Genomic DNA, 26,940 nt, shown 5'->3' with positions numbered 1-26,940 from the left:
GAATATACAACTATGTGATAAAAAAAGAATGTTCATATTGTATGTTGATTGGTTTTATTAATAAAAAATAAATATATATATATATTACTGGTAAACATACTCCATAGTTTGAAATAGGAAATTTTTTCCAAAAAAAAAAATTACAATAGCAAATTAAGAATAGAATATAAACAAGTGATTCACCGGCTAGAAAGAGAAATGACCAATAAGCCTGTAAGTAATATGCAAAATAAAAGAACAAAGATATAATTTTTGTAATTTGCAAAAAAACAGATCTTAAAGCTGTATGGTGTTGTTGATGTATGCGTGAAGAAACAGGGGCTGCCACCATCACTATAGGTTGGCATATAAAAATGCCTAGCCTTTTTGGAGGAAAATTTTATAGATACTATCAGATTTAATGTTTAAGTGTATAGAGTATGCAACACATTTGAACAAATAAATGTATACATATAGCAACATGGAGAAAACAGAAACAATTGGGATGTCCAGCAATAAGCAAATGGTTAAATTACAGCAGCTTTATATTATAAACTATTATTAAAATACTATAGAGCAGTAAAAAAAGAATAGTGTAGATTGTAGATAGTAGCAACTGGAAACTATCTCCAAGACATGCTGTTAGATTAAAATTCAAGCTGAAAAGTAATATATTTATACAGTATGCTTTCCATGCTGTTCATCTTTATATTGTCATATGCAAAGATACATTTCTCTACATAGTGAAATTGAGGGTTGGACTGAAGACGGACTTTTAGTTTTTACTTTATAATATCTGTTTAAATCCCATCTGTTTAAACTAGGAGGAAAAAAAAAGATTAGCTGGCTGTAAAGGGGCAGAGGTGGGGCTCAAACCCAGGTGGCTCTGGTTCCAAAACCGTAAGCCCTCAAGTGTCCATTTCTGGGCAGAAACAGCTCCACTTCCAGCTTCTCCCATACGTCAGAGGCCAGAGATGATGGAACTTGAAAACCTTGAAAGGGGACGCTAAGGGCATCACCAACCCCTGTGGGAACTGCCACCTTGCTTATACACGAAGCCCACAGGCTCTGACCTCATCAGGGGCTGCATTAGAAGCTCATTTCTGTACTCTCAGGTCATTGGGCTGCATTAGACCTCAAAGGGAGCCCACAGCCCAGGAACTGTGGGTTGTGGAGCAATGAGGGGCATGAGGAAAACGTGCTGAATGCAGCATGCTGATGCTGATAAACCCGTTTGTTTGGAATTCAGAGGTGACAAAGCACTTCTGTGGGCATTATCTTGTTGAATCCTTGCTAGGATCCCATGTGTGATCCCCCTACCAAATAGAGCAGGAAACAGGGTTCCAGACAGAGCGCAGGATTACTCCCTTTTTCAGAGAAGGAAACCAAGGCTCAGGTAATTGCCCTGAGTTCCACATTGGATCTGAGGTCTTCTACATGCAGAACTGGGTTCAGTCCATGTGCTTTGCTTTCTCTCACCAACACAATGGGCACTGATTAGGGGGAGTCATTCCAAAACCCCTGCCGTGTTTTTATTAAAAAACACCACTGATCAAGTGTGGAATGAGTACAGCATGGATACACTCTTCTGCCTCCGAAATGGAGTCTAATGCCCCATCCCTTCTCCCTTCCGGAGCCAGTCAAAACCCTGTCCCTCTGTTCCAGGACTGTAAATGCCCCTTTCCAAATCCAGCCTGGTCCCAAGGCCCAGAGAGAGCTGGTGAATCTAAGAGGCAGGCCGTACCTGGACAGGTGGTCCTGTAGCAGGTGGTCGGGTAGGTTAGGAATACTCTCCTCCATCTACAATCAAAGGAAAGAAAATGGTAGAGATCAAAGGCTTAAGGAGGAGGGAGAGATCTGGGAGATGTTTTTAAAGACTAAAAGCTGATATAAGATCTCAACACAGAGTTGGGTGAAGAGGAACCCCTACAGGAAGGACTTTGTTCTTTCTTGATTCGATTTATGTTCTTTCTTGATTCGATTCCAACTTCTATCTGCACATGGACAGGGAATGTCTCAAACTATCTAGAGGAATATATATATTTTCAAACAAAAGCTAATGTAAGCCAACTATCACATCAGAGGTGAGAAGCTTATGATCAAACTCTAAACTATGAGAACAGCTTTCTATTACGAGCTCCTTTCTGGGGCCTGCACAGTGCAGTGGGTTGAGGGGACTAGTGAGAATTAGATACCTGGATTCTGGCTGTGTGACCCAGGCAAGTTACTTTCCTTCTCTGGTCTTCAGTTCCCTCTTCTATACATTATGTCTAACTGTAGTTTTCAACTGCATTCTTTGGAGCATTGGATCGAGAGGGTGAAGGATTGAATGGCCAGGGTGCCAGGCCTGCCCAGAGCCACAGCCCACGCCATTCATCCAAAATGTGCTGCTTCTATATGATCTGTGTAACAAATGTCCATAGAAGGCCTGGAGTCCAAGAGGATTTGTGAACCATCCAACTTGCTGATTTCTAAGGTCCATTTGAGTGCTAACACAATAGTTACTATTTCCATGTGCCAGGCAGCCCCAATGTTCCCCTGAATCCCCACAGCTGCCTACAAAGATGGTTATCTCCATTTTAAAGATGGGAAAAGTATTCAAGAGCTGAATAAGGTTGCCTATAGTCACATGGTTTCTAGAAGGCAGATCTGGGATCGGAACCCCTATCATCAGACTTCAAAGCCTGCACAGCAGGCCTTCTGGGTTTCCCCATCTCTTCCAAGTCTCTGGAGCAAAGGACCTTAGGGCAGCAAGGGTTCCTCATCTCTTGGGCAGAAAGTTCATTTCTTGGTCAGCAGCAGCTCCAGCAATAGCCTGACTAAAGCAGACTCTTCTCTGGGCTTTGGCACATAACGTTCTCCAAAGACGGCCTCTTCCAAAGAGATCCCACCCCAGGCTTCCCACTCTACAGGCAGGATAACTGGGCTCCTCTCCAGGACAGGTGTAGTAAAATGTCCACTTGGGATAAAAGCAAAGTCAAATAAGAACTTAAGGAGTTGCTGGCACAGAAAGTTTGCCAAGCTGCCAGCTCATTAAAGAAAAATCTTCCCTTCTAGTGTCTAATCCGAATGGCCTCATAAAAGTACAAGTCCTAGCACAGAGCGTTCAGTGGGGCCCACCCCTCTCCCTACCCAACCTGGCACTGGAAATCAGTGTTACTGGAGCAGGCATGGCTGCCAGGGATTTCACCTGGATCTGCACAGGGCTGGTGGACTCAGCTCCCCCAAGGCTGACTCAAAGGCACATTATCAGCAAGACCTGCCCTGGACTCTATTTAAAATTGCGACACCGCCCCTACCACCCACCTATGCCACCTAGTTCCCAATCCTTGGGTGATTTTTCTCCATAGCACTTATCAGCATCAAATGATTTAAGTATCCATTTTGTTTACTGCCTGCCTCCCTTCACTGGAAAGTCAGTTCATGGAGGTGAGATTTGTTTCTGAGACATTCTTGCTGATTCCTCAGGACCCAGGACAGTGTCTGGAGCACAGGAGGCCCTGGTGAGAATTTCTTGAATGTGTGAATTGATTAAGAGCTAACTATGTGCAGTCAGCACTCTAGGGGCCTGAAACATCATTGCATTCACTGTATTAACTCACTTAATGCCCTCAAGGGCCCTGTAATTTAGGTACTACTACCATCTCCTTTTCAAAGGAAGAAACAGGAGCTTCAGAGCTCATTAATGGTGACGCTGGGATTAAAAGCTCAACAGCTTCAAGTCTGAGCATGAAGCTCAGTGCCAGCCTCTCCCCAGCAGTTCCCACATCTGGGTTGTCCTTAATCAGCCCCGAATACCCTCCATCCATTGCTGTGACCAGTTCCCTGCTTTTTTCAAGGCTTCCTCAAGCAGCCCCTTCTCCATGACATCCCAAGGAGAACAGGCTCCATCCCAGGGCAGCCACTGGTCTCCTTGAGCTCCTTGGGGGTGGTGATGGGGCCACAGCCTGGCTCGGTAAGGATCGAATGCTTGTTTCCTTGCACTCAATGCTTAGGTCCTGAAGACAGCCTTTCATGCTCCCTGGCATGGCCCGGACGCCCCATTTCCTCTGACCCGTATGCAGGATGCCACTTCTCCCTGCTCATGTGCTCTTTGGATTCTCCATGAGCCCGGGAGGGCTCCTGTGGTTTCTTTGCCTGTTTCTTTCAGTTGCTGTGTGCTGTGCTCTGAGCTGTCCAAACACTGCCCCGGTCCTCCAGCAGGTCTGGAGGAGGGTGAGAGGCACTTTTTGGAGGTAGTCTAGATGTAGAACAGAGGAACGGCCCAGGGCAGAATGGGGGTGTTCCCCAGGCAGAGGCTGGCTTCCAGGCTCTAATCTGGAAAAGTACAGCAGCTCCACAGCCCCCAAGACTGGGGCTCATCCAATGGCCTTAAGCCTTTTGCCGCACTCAGTCCCGGAAATGGGGAAATTGGCTCAGAGGCTCCAAATAATCAGATCAATAAGTATCACAATCCAGACACTTGTCCTGTGAGGACCAGCTTTTGCCTGCACCCCCTACTCTCCCTGGGTGTCTTAGCAGACATTAACACTGAGTGGCTGTGATCCTCCCTGCCCCCCAAGCCTCTGCCCTAGCCCCCTGTGCCCCATTCTCCTCTGATCCCCATCACATGCTGCATGGCCCCAAAGAGCTGTTCTCCCTGCAGCTAGTATATGCCTGGCATTGGAGATCCGCTCACCCCTACCCAGGTCATACGCAAGGGCTGGGATCCCAGCTGTCCAGACAAACCTGTGGAAGGGGCAGAGGCCAGCCAGCACGGCGTTGGTCCGCTGCGAGCCTCTCCAGCACGGGGCACTGCCAGCATGCTCTCGGACTATCTCCAGTGTCCTGCGCTCACAGGGGTGGGGCTTGACCTGGCAGTCTGTGTCCATGACACACACCCAGCAGGAAAAGACAGGGTTACACCTCCTTCCTCTGACCACACTCCCCTGCACAGCTGCTCCCAGGGGTTCCACTCCACCCTCAGCCCTGGCTATCCGCCTCTCTCAGGGAGGACATGCTGAGGAAGGGTGCCTGCTCTGCCTGTTTGGCATCCGGGCTCTGGATACCTACTCTGGGTGGCTCTCACGTCTCATGACCCCTCCCCACACAGCTTTTACAAAGGGTACAGATAGTACATTTTATCTAGCTGATGTGCTGCTCCAGGCCCAGAGCCTCCCTCTGCTCCCGTGCTGGCCAAGGTAGGAAGCTGACTCAGCTCTTCCTCCTGAGCAGGGGACAAGCACAGGCACACACAGGGTCCCCAAAAGACCCAGGTCCCATGAGACAAGCACAGGACTCCAAGTTGAGAAACCAGCAGAGCCTAACTCAGGGAGTGGGAGCAGGCACAGGGCTCCCCAGGGTAGAGAGTGCTACACCTAGGCTTTCTTGCTCCTGAGTCCTCACTTCGTGCCTCCATGCCTCCCACCAGATACCTGGGCAGCGCCCCTCCCCCGGCCTGAAAGGTCTTACCTGGAGAGGTAATGGTACAGATGGCAGAGCTGCTGAGCGTGCTGAAGAGCCCATTGGAGGCGTCATCTGCCTTCTCAGCAAACAGCACGTGCTGCTCCTTTGGCTCACTGGCCAGCACGTGCAGCTCCTCCCACCTGTCCCCCCGGTCCCCAGCACAGACGTTACAAAGGCTCATTGCCCCATGCCTATCACCACCCCCCACCCCAACCTGCCCCATCTCCTAGAGCAGGAGCACCCTGTGGATGGCACTACCATCCAGCACATCCAGAGGCTGCCATCTCCCCTAACCAGAACACAAGTAAGGACCAAGAAGTGAGTCCCAGAAAGACCTCAGGGGAGCCCAGATATGCGTCCCATGTGCGCACGTTAAAATTCACCAACTTCCTTGGAGGAAAATCATCCATTCAAAACCTTTGGCTCTTTTTTTGAGACCCATCCCAACACATGTGGTTGTCTGGTTTTGTAACCCATAACTGACAAGAAAAAAATTAATCAGAAAGGAAATGAAGGAAAGTGGTTCTAGATGACAGTAAGACGAGCCAACAAGGACAGCTAGGCATAGAAAGAAATTACTCAAGAATCACAAACAGCGGGCAGAAGAACTAAGACTCATGAAGTGAGGAGTCCTTGCCCAGAGCAAGGAGCCAGCATGCTTCACTGTGCAAGCAGGCCAGTGTCAGTGCCCAGGGCAAAAATGGGATGTGGGACGGTGCAGAAAGGGTTAAATCAGGCCCAGAAACCTCTTTTAAGAAAACAGGGCCAGTTGGCAATGCATTTAAAATCCTGTCCATCAAAATAGACCAAGATTTGACATTATGGCAGAAGCAACATTTTATCAAAATGCCCATTCTGCTAAGAAGTCATACAAACCAGGAATTTCTCCCAGTACTTAAGATAGTGACTCACAAACAGAACAGATGTTCTGACCTCACGTTAACATTTCATGAGCATGGCTGTGTCACCTTCTTAGCTCTCTGGCCCAGCAACAGATTTTCTTGAACACTCCCTAGCCAGAGCTGAGAACCATCAGAGAAGGATCTCAATGAATAGAAACCAATTGTATAGTAATTCGACTGAGTCATTTTATGTCTGCTCAATCTAATAACAAACATTTCCCCTCATGTTTCGCCTGTTTTTAATTTCATTTTTCTAGTATTGCATTTTATGGAAATATCAACCCATGATGGATTAGGGGAAAAAACTAGCCCTTCATCACAGATAGTTTTGAGAAACGCTGCTGCAGTTACTAGCTGGAGAAGAAACCACTGGAACAAGGCATGCACTTCCACATGTTGTATATTCCATCTTTGTTGACAAACATTTGGGCAACTGCTATGTTCAAGGTACTCTACTGGGCACCAAATGAGTAGAGGGGCGGCAGAGAGCCATAAAGCTAGGTCCCCTCTCAAGGAGTTTATGTGCCTGACACTTCAGACAAAATAACAACAAAGCAGCCTATGTTAAATAACAAAGTACTGGCCAGCATAAAAACGACAATGATGATGACCGGTCCTGGACATCCCCACTCTATCGTCATGCTCCTTCTCTCAATCTTCTTCTTTCCAACTGGTACATGCTGGTCCTTAATCAGCCTCTCTCTTTGTACTCACAAAGAGATCAAAAGATGTGATCTTTTGAGGCTTTAAATGCCATCCCCAAATCTCTGCCTGTCCTCTCTCCCAGACTCTTATGCCCAGCTGTCTATTCAACTTCTCCACTTGGATGTCTAAATTGCATCTCAGACTTAAATCCGTGTCAAACCAATTTTCTTTGCTCCTTCCTCCCACAAGTCTTTCCCATTTCAGGAAGTGGCACCCACCATTCATGCTGTGGCTTTGGCTAAAAACCTGGCCACCATCCTTGATTCTTTCCTCACATATCCCACTTGTAATCCCTGAACCACTCCATTCCCCTGCCTTCCAAACATTCCTGAAGTCCAACAGGACCAGCGCTGCTTCTTTATGAACTACCATTATCTGTTGTGTGAGCTGCTCCAAGGGCCTCCTGACCGGTCTCCCCACTTTTCCTCTTATCCACCTCCCCTCTGTTTATTCTCCTCACAGCAGCAATGTCATCTCCTGGAAACGCAAGTCCATTCATGTGATTTCCCTGCTCAAAACCCTCCAAATGCTTCCCATCCTACTGATAAGCTCCGAAGTCTTTACCATTATCACAAGCACTCCGTGATTTGGCACCTGCCTACCTCATCTGCCTCACTTCCTGTAATTCTCCTCCTTGCTTGCTGGGCTCCAGCTACTCACTGACTGTCTTGATATTCCTGTAACACACCAAGCTAGCTGCTGCCTTTGCACTTGTCTTCTGCCTGCCTCGCCCACTTTTTCACCTGATACTCAGAAGACTTGTTCCTTACTTCACTCAGGTTTCTGCTAAAAATCAACTCCTCAAAAAAGACTTGAGACCTCCTTATTTAAAATAGCTATCCTCCCTATTCCCCACTATACTTAACTCTTTATTTCTCTCTTTTGCATTTTATTTCTACCTGAAATTATATTACTTGTTGATTCATTCACTTTTGTATTATTGTCATCTGGTTTCGTTATGAGAATGTAAGCTCCGTGAGGATATATTGCTATCACTGTATCCTGAGAAACTAGAATAGTGCCTGATATGAGGGAAACAATCTGTATTTACTGAATGAACGAATAAATAATGACCATAGTAAAATTAAGAAAAAAGATTCCGATGTGTAGGCACAGTACCAAGTCCAGAGTCATTTCACCTATGCCCACAACAATTAGAGACTTCTGGCTTTGATGTCATCTCCATTGCTTTGGGTGAAAGCCCCAAGGACTGGTGCCCTCCTCTCATCTAGAAAGGCATATCTCAACATCTGGAGAAATCTGCTTGGAGAGGGGGTTGCCGATTACGAAGCCCCAAGCCCCTGGAATGGGTTTGTGATGTAGGCCAAGCAGAATGCTTCCTTGGACTATTCAACTGGAAATTGGGGAAATGAGTTTTTCCCCTTCAGGGTGGAACTTGGAAGATATGAGCTGGGGAGGTGCCTGCAGCAGCAGCTCCAGCTGCTGGGGAGAGCCTGGGTGAGAGGAGGAGGCCACCAGGCAGGGAGGTCAGCAGAACAAGGGGACAAAGAATTTGAAAGACATTCAAGTCTGGCTGCTGACCACCCCAGGGGTGGGGGTGGCCCTGCTTTATCTGTAAATTTCCATTTTTATTCAAATAGAGTTGAATTTCTGACCTTGCAACCAAGTATTCAGACTAAACCAAAGACAACACATAGCCTCAGATTTCCAAGTCCTTGGAGCTCACTGTTCATGGGCACCGACATGGCAGAGAGAAAAAGGCAAACCCATGGAAGGACCAAGACAGTTCTTCCAGCTGTCCTGTCTTCCTATGCTGTGAAGTCTTCCTCAGCTGTGCTGTGGGCCCCCAGTCAGTCACTCAAGGGTTGTCCCAAGATGGCCAAGTCTCCTACCTTGGAAAACGGACGCCCACGGCAAACACAGTGACACCCCTTTCCTTCAGCTGCTTGGCTGGTAGAGTGATGGGCCCTTGGGATTTCCCATCAGTGATGAGGATGAGGATCTGGGGCACGGAGGAATTCCTGCCCCCAGGGAACCCTTTGTGCAGAAGGTATTTCAGAGCAAGGCCTGTCTCTGTGCTCCCTCCTCTGCAGGCACAATAAGGAAAAAAGAAAGAGTGAGTGTCTCTCCTCCAAGCAGCAGTCAGGCACCCTTGTAGTTCCACCTTCCTCTAAGTCCCCAAAGAGCTCTTCAACCAGCAGAGAAATGGGGAAAGAGTATGGAAAATTTTGCTTGGGAAGGATTTATGGGCCAGGCCTAGAATATCCTTTACTTTCATTGCTTTCAATTTTAAGTGAGCTTTTAAAGGGCAATTCTCTGTGCAGATGGATCCCTATTAAGTTAATAAATGTCAACAAGAACTGACTATTCCTGGAATTGAGACGCCTAGCCTGCAGATTTATATCAGCATCTGCATCAATTAAAAAACACTTCTTTCCAGCCCACTCATATTTATTCTGAATCCACTATTTGTAAGATACTGAAAGGGAGATGGGAAAGTGTAATATAATCCCACTCTCAAAGAACTCCTTGTCTAATTGAAGAATTAGGAACTATCAGGGGAAAGATAACAGAGAAAGCAGCAAACAATAAGTAACTACATGGCACAGATAACAAGAGTTCTGAGGTGGGAGCTCATTGTGGGGTGAAGCTGTCAGGGAATAGGGGTAAGAGTATCTGTATGGGGTCTCAGTGAACCCAGCTGACTAGGAAAGAGGAAGCCATTTCAGTCAGGGGAGGGGAGAGCGAAGACACAGGTGAACAGATCTGAGCCGTGTTCTGGGGCTAGGGAGCAGAGCTGGGCATGGGCAATGGGCTTACCAAAGAGGAGGAGAACACAGCATGAGTGGCACTCAAACGTGCCCTCGTTCCTTTTATAGGCCACGTTGCACCGCCCAGCAGACTTCAAAGACACCACAAGGATTCTGACTCCCACGTGTACCACCACTTTCACCAAAGCAGTTGGGTCTGCAAAGAGCCTCCTTCTAGGACTCTGTGAAAGGCAGACCACCTGTCCCTTTCCTAAAGAATGAGGTTCGCATGGAGCATCCACCACACACCAGATGCTTCACAAGTTACTGAATTTCATCATCGAAACTACGCTTCAAGGTGCTCTGATTATCTTCATTTCACAGCTGAGGAAACCACTGCTCAGAGTACAGTGATAATACCTGTTAATATTTATTGAGAACTTAAAATAGGCTAGGCACTGTGCTAAGCATATAATCCTCACCAAGAATTCTCACTACTCAGCGTCCTCTGAGACCAGGGAGTTCAGAGAAGGGGGTTGTCTAAGGCCACTCATTGTCATGGGAGAGGAAGGGCTCAAAACCTGGGCTTTCTGCCTTCAGAGGCCAAATTCTTAAACACAACATTACACAGCCAGCTGAGTCACTTGGTGGTGGCCCAGCTGAGGGGGGTCAGAACTGGAGCTTTAACCTAGTGAAGCTGATTTTGAAGTGAGTGTTCTTTTCTTATCTGTCTGTGGGCCAAATGTGGTCTGCTATCCATTCTAGTAAATAAAGTTTATCGGAATGGAGTCATGCCCATGAGTTTATGGATCGTCTAAGTAGAGCACGTACAGCCAGCAAAGTCTAAAATAGTCACTGTACGACCCTTTATGAGAAAAGACTGCCGGCCCCAGGGGCTGTTCTGTTAAAATGCTCACAAAATTCTTCTCCCACCAGCCAGGGTGTCCCCAGGGCTCTGGGCAGTGAGCCCCATGAGTCTCCTGGCTAGGCCCTGCGTCCTGAGTTTCCCACTTACTTTCCATTAATTGGGCATTCAGCCAGGCCTTGCTTTCTCTTCCCAAAGCATTCCCTCTCTCCCAACCCACCAGCTCATTACTTCTCTTCCCATAGGTTCAGAGGTTCAGGACCAAAAAGAAAAAGCACTTGCTCTCCACAACTTCTATTCTCTTTTCCTCATATGGGTCTCCCCACCTTGGCTCCAATCAGCTAGTCTTTATCTTCCCTTTTCATTCACCACCTGCAGAGTAAGGCTGGGATTCAATCCAGATCTTGTGGGTGGGGCTGGGCCTCCCTCTTCACAGCCACCAGCTTGTGATTCAAGGGAAATTAAATTGCAAGGACACGGCGGCCCAGGCTGTCTACCCCACACACCGCTGAGTGCCCAGCCCTCTCTCTCTACCTTGTACCCTCGCTGTCCCTTTTCTAATGGAACACTGTTGAATGGCTTCCATCTGAGGTCAAGTGAGAATTCTAATAGCTTGCATCCCCTTGAGAAATGAGAAGAAATCCCACTACCTCCTACATGATGTCCTTACTTCATAGAGTATTTAGAATCTCAGAGTCTGTTCTGAGTACAGGGTCTGAGACCAGTGTTTCATAAAGATTTTTTTCTTATGAGACTAAGCGAGGTTGGAATTTGAAGGTTCACAGATTGGCTATTGTCTTGGGAGTATTACAATCGTAATGCATGGGCTTTTTTTTTTTAAACCTAGAGTCTAAAAATTTTGTCATTGGTGTAGCAAAGTGATGAAGAATACAAGCTCCAGAATCAATAGGAGTCAAATACTAACCCTGTGATGTATAAGCTTGGTAAACCTGGAAAAGCCACTTAACTCAATTCTCAATTTCCTTGGGGAAATTAATAGTGTTGGTTGAGGATTAACTCCTCCTAGTTAAGGCCTCTTAGTACATGGTGAGCATTCACTCCATTAATGGTAGTTACCATAATTAACCAACTAGCAACTGACTCCTAGAAGTTTATATCTTGAGTTCAATCTCAAGTTTTAGTGTATGCAAGAATCCCTTGGGAGACATAATAATGTAGATTCTCAGACCCCATTCTCAGAGAACCCAAGTTGGTAGATGTGCAAAGGGCCCTGAGAATCTCCATTTTAAACCAGTATCCCACCTTCTCTAATCCTGATGCAGGTGGTCCACAGAATAGACTTGAGAAATAATTCAATGAAAACCCACTGTGGATACAGGAATATTGATCACAATTTACATTTTTCCATTTAGGGGAGTGAGAAAATACCTTGCTATATCTCAATTGAACATTTATTGCATAACTATTAAAAAGCTTCAACATGAAAAATAATATAGCTGCATGTAAAATCACATTCCCAAATAACATTAAGTAAAAAGGAACAAAATTCTCTGTAATTGCAACCTACCCTGAATGCCGTATTTCAATGTTAAAAAGGTTTGAAAAAGAAGGCTATGAACGGCTTTGAGTTAAGGTAAAGCTGTGAGTCTTATTTCTGCAACCTTATCTAAATGCATAAAGCCCTGGTAAAGATGGAGATGGAGTCCAAAACATCAATCACATAAAACATCAGGGTTGAATTAATGTGAGATTAGTGAAATGATGGGGCAAGCCTGTGCAGCCACCTGGCCAGGAGTTCTGGGCGGTCAGGAGCCCATTGCCAGTCATGTTTTACCTGATTTATGCCATCATGGATTGCATTACACGAAGGTTTTACTGTAACAATTTTTAAACTTCTTACTGCAGAGTAGCCCTGGCAGGTGATTTCTTACCCATCTGAAAACAGAGCTTCAGGGGGATGGCCTTAGTCTAGAAAGACAAGAGTCCTGGTGTTTGGGTAGAGCTGCCATAATCTGTCTAGCTTAAAAACTTCACTGCAGAAAAAGGATAAAGAGCCCCAGGGAGGGCATCACTCCCATTCAGTCGACATTCCTCTGGTCTGATTAATAGCGTGTCTTCATTTCTCATGTCCTCAGCAACCTCAACACTGTGGCCAAAGATTAGTTACTGCCTCCTTGCTTTGTTTGTTGTCTCTTAGAGCCATCCTAGGAAACCTAAGCGCTAACCAGAAGCATCCCTAAAAGAACAGCTGAACTTGTTCAGATACAGAAAGAGGCTTTTTTCTCCACTCCAAATCCAGACTCCAGCCTGGATTTCAGCATCATGAATAATACTCTCATGCCCTTAGTTATGACTTTCAACACAGATGAGAAGATGGTTCACCTCAACTGATGACTGGAGGGGTGGGAACATGGGGATAAGTAAGGGTAGAAGGGACAGCTGGGTGAGGCCTGTTGCAAATGGCACCAGCCTGGGTGGCAGAACTAATAGTGAGACCCTGGGACCCTAATCAAGTCACCTGCTCCCTCTCATCCTCAGCATCTTCCTATGGAGTTGGAATGGACAGTAGATGACCACAAAAGCTCCTCTGTACCAAAACTTGGAAATTTGCTTATTTTTTCAAATGAGAATGGGAAGGAGTCATTTGAGTCAAAGTTACCCAGTCTCTATCAGTCCTAAACTTAAATCAATGGGCTACCTTTTCTTCTCTAACAGTTAATGCCCATATAATTGATATAAAGTTTCTTTTTATGACAGCTTTAAGATATAATTTATATGCCATAAAATTTACAATTTTAAGTGTACAACTCAGCAATTTTTAATGTATTTGTTTTACAGTCAACACTTCCTAATTTTAGAACATTTTCACCCAGAAAGAAAACTTGTACCCATCAAGCAGTCACTCCCCATTCTCCCCTCCCTCCAGTCCCTATACACCACTAACCTGCTCTCTGTCTCTAAGGAGTTGCCTATTCTCGATGTTTCAAGTAAGTGGGATCATATAATACATAGTCTTTTGTGCCTGGCTTCTTTCACTTACGTGATGTTTTCAAGGTTCTTCTATGTTGTACCATGTATCATTACCTCATTTCTTTTTATGCCTGAAAAATATTCCATTGTATGGGGCAGGCCACGGTGGCTCAGCAAGTAAGAGTGCTTGCCTGCCATGCCCGAGGACACGGGTTCGATTCTCGGTGCCTGCCCATGTAAAAAAAAAAAAAATTCCATTGTATGGATATACTGCAATTTATTATCTAGTCATCAGTTGATGGACATTTGGACTGGTTCTGCTTTCTGGCTATTATGCGTAAGGCTACTATGAAAATCTGAGTTCAAGTTTACACAGAAAGAAGTTATTTCTCTTGGGAGGGGAACTGCTGGGTCATATGGTAACTATGTTAACATTTTGAGGAACTGCCAGACTGTCTTCCAAAGTAGCTGCACCTTTTACTTTCCCACCAGCATGGGAGGTTCCAATCTCTCTACATTCTCATCAACACTTGTCACTGTCTTTCTTTTTCATTTTAGGCATTCTAGTGAGTGTGACAAGTTTATCTCCTTGCAGTTTTGAGTTGCATTTCCCTAACGGTTAAGGGTGTTGAACATCTTTTTCATGGGCATATTGGCTATTTGTATTTCTCCTCTGGAGGTATGTCTATTCACAAGTTTTATTTGGGGGATGACCAAGATGTTTCAAAATTAGATGATGGTGATAGTTGCATAACTCTGTAAATGTACTCAAAACAGTAAATTGTACATATCAAATGGTTAACTTTATAATATGTAAATTATATCTCAAAAGAGATGTTCAAAAAACAGTTTTCATGACAGTCATGGGGTGGGGGTTAGTGGGGATCAGATATTGAAAGTGCACATTCCTAAGTATCCTAAGAGAAGCGATTTATTTATTAGGGCTAGGGAAGGGGCCCAGGGATCTGCATTTTTAACATGCCCCTCAGGCAATTCTGACCCTGGGGACATTAGGACCTCACTTTGACAAGTGTTGTCCTTCTACGTGTCTGGACCCAAAACATGGGAGTGAGGCTGAAACTGCTCTCTATAGGAAAACACTTCTTGGAGGGCCAAGGTCTCCTAGGGAATAGAGAAAAAGTCAGTATATACTAATGTACTTTTAATGTACATTAATGTGCTTTTCTCTTTTGCACATTCCTGCATTTGATTTGCTGTTCAGTCTGTTCCGCGCACCTATGGAGAGATATATAGCCTGAGATAAAGTCACTGGAGTTCCCAGTAATCTGCCTGGTGTCTGCAGGGTCTCCAAAGCTCCCATTGTGCCTAGTATGGAGACTTGAGCTTGCAGAGCACACTGATGGACATATAGAGGCCTATGACTGAACAAAGGGCTGCAGAACTCAGAGCTTCTGCAACTGGAGGCAATAGCAGTAAATGACTCAGACCATGAACTTCAGCAGGCACTGGGGCAGGGGGCAGCAGACACCAAAGAGAATGAGAGCATCAACTGGCAAGACAAACCATTCTTCTGTGAGGGCTTGTGAAGACACTGTATCAGTTATATTTGCATGTGTGTATATATACACAAATACATAAAGATCCATAGACATATAATCCACAAAATTCATGTATATGTACATGTAAACGTGTATATTATATTATATACCTAGATATACATACATATAATACACGTATAATATGTCATACTCACACCAGCTGTCTTATAATGTGAGTAAAGTTATGACTCTACTGCATACATATACTTAACAGGTTGTGTATGTATATAAGCTCATAAACAACTATTCATATTTTTTAAAGCATTCTCAATAACAGAGAACCACTAATAACAGAGACGCCTCTGGATCACAAAAATGAGATTCAGAAACATGTGGTGAACTGTCCAAGCTGCAGTGGTTACTGGGGATAGAACTGGGACTAGAACCGAGTGCTCTTCCCATTACCCAAGCTCTTAACCACACTTTCCACCTTCAATATCCTTTCTTCCAGGTAACAGATGACTGCATGCAACAGCAGCAAATACTCTTCTTAGGTCCCACCTGCAGTTAACATCACCCTGTGATGATAAGGGGCAGACTTGAGGAAGGGTGTCCTCCTGAACCGCAGTGTGCACAGCTGGATCAGAAAGCCTCCCCCCAACCTTAGCTCCCACCTTCAACAGAACCAGCTGCGAGTTGGGAGCAGGGGCACATCCTTCGAGGATGCCACTACATAAGCACAGCTGGTTTCCTTGTACTTGTGGTGTATCTAATCACACTTACTTGAAAACCATTTTCTTGATTTTTGCCTTCACTTCCTGAAGGGTTGAAAATGAATCCAAGGGGAATTCCAGATGAGGAGTAGAACTGAACTGCAAGGCTCCCACTCTGACCTGTAGCAGGAGACAGGGGCTGAGACCTGAGGTCAGGGTCAAGTAATAAACATTCCTAAACAGAACGAAGGGTCAAGAAAGGTTAACATCCTTGCCTCCTGCCTACTCAACAAATACCAGTGTCAGAGCTTTCTCCAAACCCATAAATAAAGGTTCCAAAGACCAGGAGGAGAATTTGGAAGGAAACAGTTGAATCTGCCTGTGTTCTGCAGAGACAACCCCCAGTTCCAAAGGTGGCTAAACATCTGGCAGCTCTCTCAGCTGGGCTGTGATCCCTGGAGGGCAGGCTTAGGGCTCCCATTTATTCACTGAGCAATCACATGCATTATCTGTTTAATCCAAAGAGATGCTTGGAACACCCACAATTAATGTTGGAGAAACTAGAAATGTAGAGAGGATACATATCTTGTTCAAGGCCACAGAAAGTAAGAAAGGATTGTTGGACTTTAGCCTACGATCATCACTAAGGCTCAGGTTGACAGGCTGCCCCCTCAGCAGCCAGCACAGGCCTTTAGCAAAGTGCTTGCTGACCCAGCAGGGGGTGCCACATAGGCTAACCATAGCCACCATCCATTGGCTCCTTAGCTAGCTGGTCAACTTCTCTGAGCCTGCTCCTGCCAACCTAGGGGAAGAGGGGGTTTCCAAAACAGAGTCAGGTTTGGGTACAAACAGCACCCTGAACTGAGACAAGCAATACTGGAGCTAAAGGTATCCATACAGTGCAGGGCATGAGAGCCACTGATGATTCTACATCAATTTTGGCATCCTTATGAGAAGGAGGCTGTGATGAGAAAATCTAATACTTTGCAAAATTGGAGAAGGGAAACAGAATAAAGTCATTCTCTGGACCCCTGATACACTGGTGTGTCTCCAGCAGAGGTAGCTATAAACATTTATGTTTACTCTCCAGGACCCAACTCTATGCCTCATCACTGGCTCTCAAAAACCTCTGGAGAACCAACATTTTCAGTTAGAATTCTCAGAATTAGACCCCAATTCTGGCCAAGAATTCAAATGAGCCAACAGATTCATATTTCAGCAATGATGCTGCCTACTGCTCACCACTTGAGTTCCTTCACGGCTGATCTCTTAACAGGCTTGGTGCTTAGAAGATGATCAAAGAACCCTGCTGCACCAGGCTGGAAGCATGACCTCCCAATGAGCTCAGCCCATCACACTGAGCTTTCAGAGGGAGGAAGTTAGGAGGAGGAAGAGCTGTTGGGTGTGTTATAGAGAAAGAAATTTAAGTCTTAGGTGGGCAAGTGGGAGAGATGGACACTGGAAGCCAGAGAAGTAGACAAACTCAGAGAAGGAATAGTTTTGAGATCTCTCCTGAATTTAGTACCTGACAAAGGGAACATCTCAAACCTGAAGGGAAAAGATGGCCTGGGTAGTAAATGATATTGGGATAATTGGAGAATCACCTGCAAAATATAAATGATAAACTGCAAATAGATTCAAGATTTAAATGTGAAAATTGAAGCCATGAAAGTTCTAGAAGAAAACTTGGGAGAATTCCTTTATAACTTTGAAGTGGGAAAGACCTTACTATGACATAACCTTCAGAAGCCATAAGAGAAAAGAATGATAAATATGACTACATCAAATAAAAAGAACTTCTGCATGGCAAAACATTCCATAATGCAATCAGAAAACTAAAATGGGAAAAAATATTTTGCAACTCTTTTGAGAGACAAAGGGCTAGTTTCCCTGGTATGTAAAGAGACCTTAGAACTCTAAAAATGGGCAAAGGATATGAACAGAGATCACAGAAGAGGAAACACAAATGGCTGTTAAACATAGAAAGATGCTGGACCTCCCCCATGCCAGTTTAGCAAAATGCCAAACACAATATTTGCAAAGTTACGGGGAAACTAGCAATCTCAAACACTGTCAGCAGGAACACAAATTGGGGCAACCTCCATGGCAACTTGTCAATATTTACTGAATATTACAGATCACAGGACTATTGAGAATTTATCCTACAGACATATTTTCATATAAATAAAATGACAAATTTATGATTATTCATCAGTGTATTTATAATAGTAAATGTCCATTGATAGAGGATTGGTTAATTAAACCTTGGCAATTCCTTACAATGGACTATTAACCAGTTGTAAAAAAGAAGATATACCTAGATATAGATATGGAAATATGTCCTAAATAAAGTGGGGAGAAAAAGACAAGAGATAGAACAAATGGTATGCTACAATTTCTGGTAAAATAAGAATATATATTCACAATTGCTTGCATTTGTGTGAGGTGACTCTGGAAGGATATTCAAGAAAGCTGGTAGGGGATGCGCAAATAGAGAATGTATGGATAGGAGGAGGGTTTTTCACTGTATGCCTTTTTACTGAACCATGTGAATGAATTAGTTATGTAAAAAAAAACTCCCTTGAAACCAACAGCTGGGTGTTTTTATGTGTGTGGATGGGGGAGGATTTCCCAGTGAATACCTTTTTACTGAACTAAGTGAATAATTAGTTACTAAAAAATACTCCCTTGAGTTCCGGAGAAGATGGTGGCTTAGTAAGACGTGCGGGTCTTAGTTCCTCCTCCAAAACAGCTACTAGAGAAGTAGAAACGATTCAGAACAGCTTCACGACAGAGACCAAGAAGACAGCGTACCCCATTCTGGAACGGCTGACTGGCTGGGAGAACCCGCTCCAGTGAGATCGCCGAGGGGCGTGGGCTTCCCTGGGCCAGGGCGGCAGGCGGCCGGAGTCCCTCCCTCCCTTCTTCCCGGGCCGGCTGGGAGAATTGGACAGGCGGTCCCCTCATGCCGTGGCGGCTGGTGCCCCCCACCCCACGCGCGGCTCCCCGGACCAGCTGGGAGAATTGGATCGGATCTCCAAGCCGCGGAAAATGGCAACCGGGATCCCTTCCAAACACGTGGCTTCCCGGTCCGGCTGGGAATGGTGGATAGACACTTCCCCAAGCCGCGGCAGCTGGTGCCCGCCCGCCAAGCTTGGCACCCCGGGCCGGCTGGGAAATTTGGACAGGCGTTCACCCAAGCCGCGGAGGCCGACGACACTCCCTGCGCGCGGATCCCCGGGCCGGCTGGGAGATTTGGATTGGCACTCCCCCAAGCCGCTTTGGCTGGCCACCCCCTCCTACAGCGAGAGTTTTCCAAAGTTAAAGGTCCCACAGCATCTTTTACCAGTGGGACCCGCAGACAGATGAGCACCACAAGCACCACCTAGTGGGCAGGATAAGAAAAACAGAGCCCAGAGATTTCACAGAAAAATCTTTCAACCTGCGGGGTCTCACACCCAAGGAAATCTGATTAAATGCCCAGACGCCAGCAGAAGATAACGGATCACGCTCAGAAAATTGAACATATGGCCCAAAGGAACAAACCAATAGTTCAAATGAGATACAGGAGTTGAGACAACTAATGCTGAATATACGAACAGAAATGGAAAACCTCTTCAAAAACCAAATCAATAAATTGAGGGAGGACATGAAGAAGACATGGGCTGAACATAAAGAAGAAATAGAAAAACTGAAAAAACAAATCAAAGAACTTATGGGAGTGAAGGACAAAGTAGAAAAGATGGAAAAAACAATGGATACCTACAATGGTAGATTAAAAGAGACAGAAGCTAGAATTAGGGAATTGGAGGATGGAACATCTGAATTCCAAAAAGAAACAGAAACTATAGGGAAAAGAATGGAAAAATTTGAACAGGGGATCAGGGAACTGAAGGACAATATGAAGCGCACAAATATACGTGTTGTGGGTGTCCCAGAAGGAGAAGAGAAGGGAAAAGGAGGAGAAAAACTAATGGAAGAAATTATCACTGGAAATTTCCCAACTCTTATGAAAGACCTAAAATTACAGATCCAAGAAGTACAGCGCACCCCAAAGAGATTAGGCCCAAATAGGCGTTCTCCAAGACATTTACTAGTTAGAATGTCAGAGGTCAAAGAGAAAGAGAGGATCTTGAAAGCAGTAAGAGAAAAACAATCCATCACATACAAGGGAAACTCAATAAGACTATATGCAGATTTCTCAGCAGAAACCATGGAAGCTAGAAGACAGTGGGATGATATATTTAAATTACTAAAAGAGAAAAACTGCCAACCAAGACTCCTATATCCAGCAAAATTGTCCTTCAAAAATGAGGGAGAAATTAAAACATTCTCAGACAAAAAGTCACTGAGAGAATTTGTGACCAAGAGACCGCTCTGCAAGAAATACTAAAGGGAGCACTAGAGTCAGATATGAAAAGACAGAAGAGAGAGGTATGGAGAAGAGTGTAGAAAGAAGGAAAGTCAGATATGATATATATAATACAAAACGCAAAATGGTAGAGGAAAATATTATCCAAACGGTAATAACACTAAATGTTAATGGACTGAATTCCCCAATCAAAAGACATAGATTGGCAGAATGGATTAAAAAACAGGATCCTTCTATATGCTGTCTATAAGAAACACATCTTAGACCCAAAGATAAACATAGGTTGAAAGTGAAAGGTTGGGAAAAGACATTTCATGCAAATAACAACCAGAAAAGAGCAGGAGTAGCTATACTAATAGCCAACAAATTAGACTTCAAATGTAAAGCAGTTAAAAGAGACAAAGAAGGATACTATCTACTAATAAAAGGAACAATTAAACAAGGAGACATAACAATCATAAATATTTATGCACCGAACCAGAATGCCCCAAAATACGTGAGGAATACACTGCAAACACTGAAAAGGGAAATAGACACATATACCATAATAGTTGGAGACTTCAATTCACCACTCTCATCAATGGACAGAACATCTAGACAGAGGATCAATAAGAAATAGAGAATCTGAATATTACTATAAATGAGCTAGACTTAACAGACATTTATAGGACATTACATCCCACAACAGCAGGATACACCTTTTTCTCAAGTGCTCATGGATCATTCTCAAAGACAGATCTCAAAGACCCATATGCTGGGTCACAAAGCAAGTCTTAACAAATTTAAAAAGATTGAAATCATACACAACACTTTCTCGGATCATAAAGGAATGAAGTTGGAAATCAATAATAGACGGAGTGCCAGAAAATTCACAAATACGTGGAGGCTCAACAACACACTCTTAAACAACGAGTGGGTCAAAGCAGAAATTGCAAGAGAAATTAGTAAATACCTCGAGGCGAATGAAAATGAAAACACAACATATCAAAACCTATGGGACACAGCAAAGGCAGTGCTAAGAGGGAAATTTATTGCCCTAAATGCCAATATAAGAAAAGAAGAAAAGGCAAAAATGCAGGAATTAACTGTCCACTTGGAAGAACTGGAGAAAGAACAGCAAACTAATCCCAAAGCAAGCAAAAGGAAAGAAATAACAAAGATTAGAGCAGAAATAAATGAAATTGAAAACATGAAAACAATAGAGAAAATCAATAAGACCAGAAGTTGGTTCTATGAGAAAATCAATAAGATTGATGGGCCCTTAGCAAGATTGACAAAAAGAAAAAGAGAGAGGATGCAAATAAATAAGATCAGAAATGGAAGAGAAGACATAACCACTGACCTCACAGAAATAAAGGAGGTAATAACAGGATACTATGAACAACTTAACGCTAATAAATACAACAATTTAGATGAAATGGATGGGTTCCGGGAAAGACATAACAACCAACTTTGACTCAAGAAGAAATAGATGACCTCAACAAACCAATCACAAGTAAAAAAATTGAATCAGTCATTCAAAAGCTTCCTAAAAAGAAAAGTCCAGGACCAGACGGCTTCACATGTGAATTCTATCAAACATTCCAGAAAGAATTAGTACCAACTCTCCTCAAACTCTTCAAAAAAATCGAAGTGGAGGGAAAACTACCTAATTCATTCTATGAAGCCAACATCACCCTCATACCAAAACCAGGCAAAGATATTACAAAAAAAGAAAACTACAGGCCAATCTCTCTAATGAATATAGATGCAAAAATCCTCAATAAAATTCTAGCAAATCGAATCCAACAACACATTAAAAGAATTATACATCATGACCAAGTAGGATTCATCCCAGGTATGCAAGGATGGTTCAACATAAGAAAATCAATTAATGTAATACACCATATCAACAAATCAAAGCAGAAAAATCACATGATCATCTCAATTGATGCAGAGAAGGCATTTGACAAGATTCAACATCCTTTCCTGTTGAAAACACTTCAAAAGATAGGAATACAAGGGAACTTCCTTAAAAAGGTAGAGGGAATATATGAAAAACCCACAGCTAATATCATCCTCAATGGGGAAAAATTGAAAACTTTCCCCCTAAGATCAGGAATAAGACAAGGATGTCCATTCTCACCACTGTTATTCAACATCGTGTTGGAGGTTCTAGCCAGAGCAATTAGATGAGAAAAAGAAATACAAGGCATCAAAATTGGAAAGGAAGAAGTAAAACTATCACTGTTTGCAGACGATATGATACTATACGTCGAAAACACGGAAAAATTCACAACAAAACTACTAGAGCTAATAAATGAGTACAGCAAAGTAGCAGGTTACAAGATTAACATTCAAAATCTGTAGCATTTCTATACACTAGTAATGAACAAGCTGAGGGGGAAATCAAGAAACGAATCCCATTTACAATTGCAACTAAAAGAATAAAATACCTAGGAATAAATTTAATTAAAGAGACAAAAAACCTATACAAAGAAAACTACAGGCAGCTTCTGGAGAAGATGGCGGCTTAGTAAGACGCGCGGGTCTTAGTTCCTCCTCCAGAAAAGCAACTAAAGAAACAGAAACAATACGAAACAGCTCCCGGAGTCACGACAGAGACCAAAAAGACAGCGTACCTCATTCTGGAACGGCTGAACGGGCAGGGAGAATCCGCTGCGGTGAGATACCCGAGGGGCGCGCATTTTCCCGGCCGGGGCGGCTGGCGACTGGGGTCCCCTCCACGCACGTAGCTCCCCGGTCTGACTGGGAACGTTGGATAGCGGGGCCCTCCCGTCACGCTTGGCGTCTCAGGCCAGCTGGGCAATTTGGACCGGCACTCACCCAAGCCACGGCGGCCAGCAACCCCCGCCTCCATGCGCGGTTTCCCGGGCCGACTGCCCCGCAGACAGACGAGCACCATGAGCACCACCTACTGGGCAGGAAAAGAAAAACAGAGCCCAGAGATTTCACAGAAAAACCTTTCAACCAGCTGGGTCCCACACCCAGGGAAATCTGATCAAATGCCCAGACACCAGCAGAAAATAATGGATGACGCTCGGAAAATTGAAGATATGGCCCAGTCAAAGGAACAAACCAATAGTTCAAATGAGATACAGGAGCTGAGACAACTAATGCTGCAGATACGAACAGAAATGGAAAAACTCTTCAAAAACCAAATCAATAAACTGAGGGAGGACATGAAGAAGACATGGGCTGAACAAAAAGAAGAAATAGAAAATCTGAAAAAACAAATCACAGAACTTATGGGAGTGAAGGACAAAGAAGAAAAAATGGAAAAAACAATGGATACCTACAATGGTAGATCTAAAGAGACAGAAGCTACAATTAGTGAACTGGAGGATGGAACATCTGAATTCCAAAAAGAAACAGAAACTATAGGGAAAAGAATGGAAAAACTTGAGCAGGGGATCAGGGAACTGAATGACAATATGAAGCGCACAAATATACGTGTTGTGGGTGTCCCAGAAGGAGAAGAGAAGGGAAAAGGAGGAGAAAAACTAATGGAAGAAATTATCACTGAAAATTTCCCAACTCTTATGAAAGACCTAAATTTACAGATCCAAGAAGTGCAGCGCACCCCAAAGAGAATAGACCCAAATAGGCGTTCTCCAAGACATTTACTAGTTAGAATGTCAGAGGTCAAAGAGAAAGAGAGGATCTTGAAAGCAGCAAGAGAAAAACAACCTGTCACATACAAGGGAAACCCAATAAGACTATGTGTAGATTTCTCAGAGAAAACCATGGAAGCTAGAAGACAGTGGGATGATTTATTTAAATTACTAAAAGAGAAAAACTGCCAACCAAGACTCCTATATCCAGCAAAATTGTCCTTCAAAAATGAAGGAGAAATTAAAACATTTATAGACAAAAAGTCACTGAGAGAATTTGTGACCAAGAGACCAGCTCTGCAAGAAATACTAAAGGGAGCACTAGAGCCAGATACGAAAAGACAGAAGAGAGAGGTATGGAGTAAAGTGTAGAAAGAAGGAAAATCAGATATGATATATATAATACAAAAACCAAAATGGTAGAGGAAAATATTATCCAAACAGTAATAACACTAAAAGTTAATGGACTGAATTTCCCAATCAAAAGACATAGAATGGCAGAATGGATTACGACCCAGCAATACCACTGCTAGGTATCTACTCAAAGGACTTAAGGGCAAAGACACAGACGGACATTTGCACACCAGTGTTTATAGCAGCATTATCTACAATTGCAAAGAGATGGAAACAGCCAAAATGTCCATCAACAGACGAGTGGCTAAACAAACTGTAGCGTATACCTACGATGGAATATTATGCAGCTTTAAGACAGAATAAACTTATGAAGCATGTAATAACATGGATAGACCTAGAGAACATTATGCTGAGTGAGTCTAGCCCAAAACTAAAGGACAAATACTGTATGGTCCCACTGATGTGAACCGACATTCGAGAATCAGCTTGGAATATATCATTGGTAACAGAGACCAGCAGGAGTTAGAAACAGGGTAAGATAATGGGTAATTGGAGCTGAAGGGATACAGACTGTGCAACAGGACTAGATACAAAAACTCAAAAATGGACAGCACAATAATACCTAAGTGTAATGTAACTATGTTGGAACACTGAATGAAGCTGCACCTGAAATATGGTTTTTTGTTTGTTTGTTTGTGTGTTTGTATCCTTTGTTTTTGTTTTTTTCTTTTTCCTTTTTATATATATATATTTTTTATTAGTATTATTATTTTAATTCTCTTCTCTATATTAACATTCTATATCTTTTTCTGCTGTTTTGCTAGTTCTTTTCCTAAATCGATGCAAATGTACTAAGAAATGATGATCATACATCTATGTGATGATACTAAGAATTACTGAGTGCATGTGTAGAATGGAATGATTTCTAAATGTTGTGTTAATTTCTTTTCTTTTTTTTGATTAATAAAAAAATTAAAAAAAAGAAAACTACAAAAAAACTGTTAAAAGAAATCACAGAAGACCTAAATAGATGGAAGGGCATACTGTGTTCATGGATTGGAAGACTAAATACAGTTAAGATGTCAATTCTACCTAAATTGATTTACAGATTCAATGCAATACCAATCAAAATCCCAACAACTTATTTTTCAGAAATAGAAAAACCAATAAACAAATTTATCTGGAAGGGCAGGGTGCCCCGAATTGCTAAAAACATCTTGAGGAAAAAAAACGAAGCTGGAGGTCTCGCGCTGCTGGACTTTAAGGCATATTATCATGAAGCCACAGTGGTCAAATCAGCATGGTATTGGCATAAAGATAGATATATCAACCAATGGAATCGAATAGAGTGCTCAGATATAGACCCTCTCATCTATGGACATTTGATCTTTGAGAAGGCAGTCAAGCCAACTCACCTGGGACAGAACAGTCTCTTCAGTAAATGGTGCCTAGAGAACTGGATATCCATATGCAAAAGAATGAAAGAAGACCCGTATCTCACACCCTATACAAAAGTTAACTCAAAATGGATCAAAGATCTAAACATTAGGTCTAAGACCATAAAACAGTTAGAGGAAAATGTAGGGAGATATCTTATGAAACTTACAATTGGAGGCGGTTTTATGGACCTTAAACCTAAAGCAAGAGCACTGAAGAAGGAAATAAATAAATGGGAGCTCCTCAAAATTAAACACTTTTGTGCATCAAAGAACTTCATCAAGAAAGTAGAAAGAAAGCCTACACAATGGGAGACAATATTTGGAAATGACATATCAGATAAAGGTCTAGTATCCAGAATTTATAAAGAGATTGTCCAACTCAACAACAAAAAGACAGCCAACCCAATTACAAAATGGGAAAAAAACTTGAACAGACACCTCTCAGAAGAGGAAATACAAATGGCCAAAAGGCACATGAAGAGATGCTCAATGTCCCTGGCCATTAGAGAAATGCAAATCAAAACCACAATGAGATATCATCTCACACCCACCAGAATGGCCATTATCAACAAAACAGAAAATGACAAGTGCTGGAGAGGATGTGGAGAAAGAGGCACACTTATCCACTGTTGGTGGGAATGTCAAATGGTGCAACCACTGTGGAAGGCAGTTTGGCAGTTCCTCAAAAAGCTGAATATAGAATTGCCATACGACCCAGCAATACCATTGCTGGGTATCTACTCAAAGGACTTAAGGGCAAAGACACAAACCGACATTTGCACACCAATGTTTATAGCAGCGTTATTTACAATTGCAAAGAGATGGAAACAGCCAAAATGTCCATCAACAGACGAGTGGCTAAACAAACTGTGGTATATACATACGATGGAATATTATGCAGCTTTAAGACAGAATAAACTTATGAAGCATGTAATAACATGGATGGACCTAGAGAACATTATGCTGAGTGAGTCTAGCCAAAAACTAAAGGACAAATACTGTATGGTCCCACTGATGTGAACCGACATTCGAGAATAAACTTGGAATATGTCATTGGTAACAGAGACCAACAGGACTTAGAAACAGGGTAAGATAATGGGTAATTGGAGCTGACGGGATACAGACTGTGCAACAGGACTAGATACAAAAACTCAAAAATGGACAGCACAATAATACCTAATTGTAAAGTAATCATGTTAAAACACTGAATGAAGCTGCATCTGAGCTATAGGTTTTTTTTTGTTTGTCTGTTTGTTTGTGTCTTTTTTTTTTTACTATTATTATTTTTATTTTTTCTCTATATTAATATTCTATATCTTTTTCTGTTGTTTTGCTAGTTCTTTTCCTAAATCGATGCAAATGTACTAAGAAATGATGATCATGCATCTATGTGATGATGTTAAGAATTACT

The 26,940-nt window shown here is 43.1% G+C and overlaps 1 protein-coding gene across 10 annotated transcripts in view; it reads right to left on the bottom strand.

The window, feature by feature from the left end:
- VWA2 (von Willebrand factor A domain containing 2) overlaps nucleotides 1-26,940 on the bottom strand; it is a 63,048-nt gene that overhangs the window by 12,395 nt on the left and 23,713 nt on the right. For all 10 annotated transcript variants that reach the window (XM_077126101.1, XM_077126102.1, XM_077126100.1 and 7 more), the window contains 5 exons: nucleotides 15,821-15,930; nucleotides 8,885-9,079; nucleotides 5,431-5,564; nucleotides 4,708-4,840; nucleotides 1,724-1,779 (listed from right to left, as the gene is read on the bottom strand). In XM_077126101.1, the coding sequence (XP_076982216.1) occupies nucleotides 1,724-1,779; nucleotides 4,708-4,840; nucleotides 5,431-5,564; nucleotides 8,885-9,079; nucleotides 15,821-15,930 (628 nt within the window). The remainder of the gene's footprint in view (nucleotides 1-1,723; nucleotides 1,780-4,707; nucleotides 4,841-5,430; nucleotides 5,565-8,884; nucleotides 9,080-15,820; nucleotides 15,931-26,940) is intronic.

This window comes from Tamandua tetradactyla, chromosome 13, assembly GCF_023851605.1.
Source record: "Tamandua tetradactyla isolate mTamTet1 chromosome 13, mTamTet1.pri, whole genome shotgun sequence".
NCBI classification, from domain to species: Eukaryota; Metazoa; Chordata; class Mammalia; order Pilosa; family Myrmecophagidae; genus Tamandua; species Tamandua tetradactyla.
This window is presented reverse-complemented; position numbering and strand designations above follow the sequence as displayed.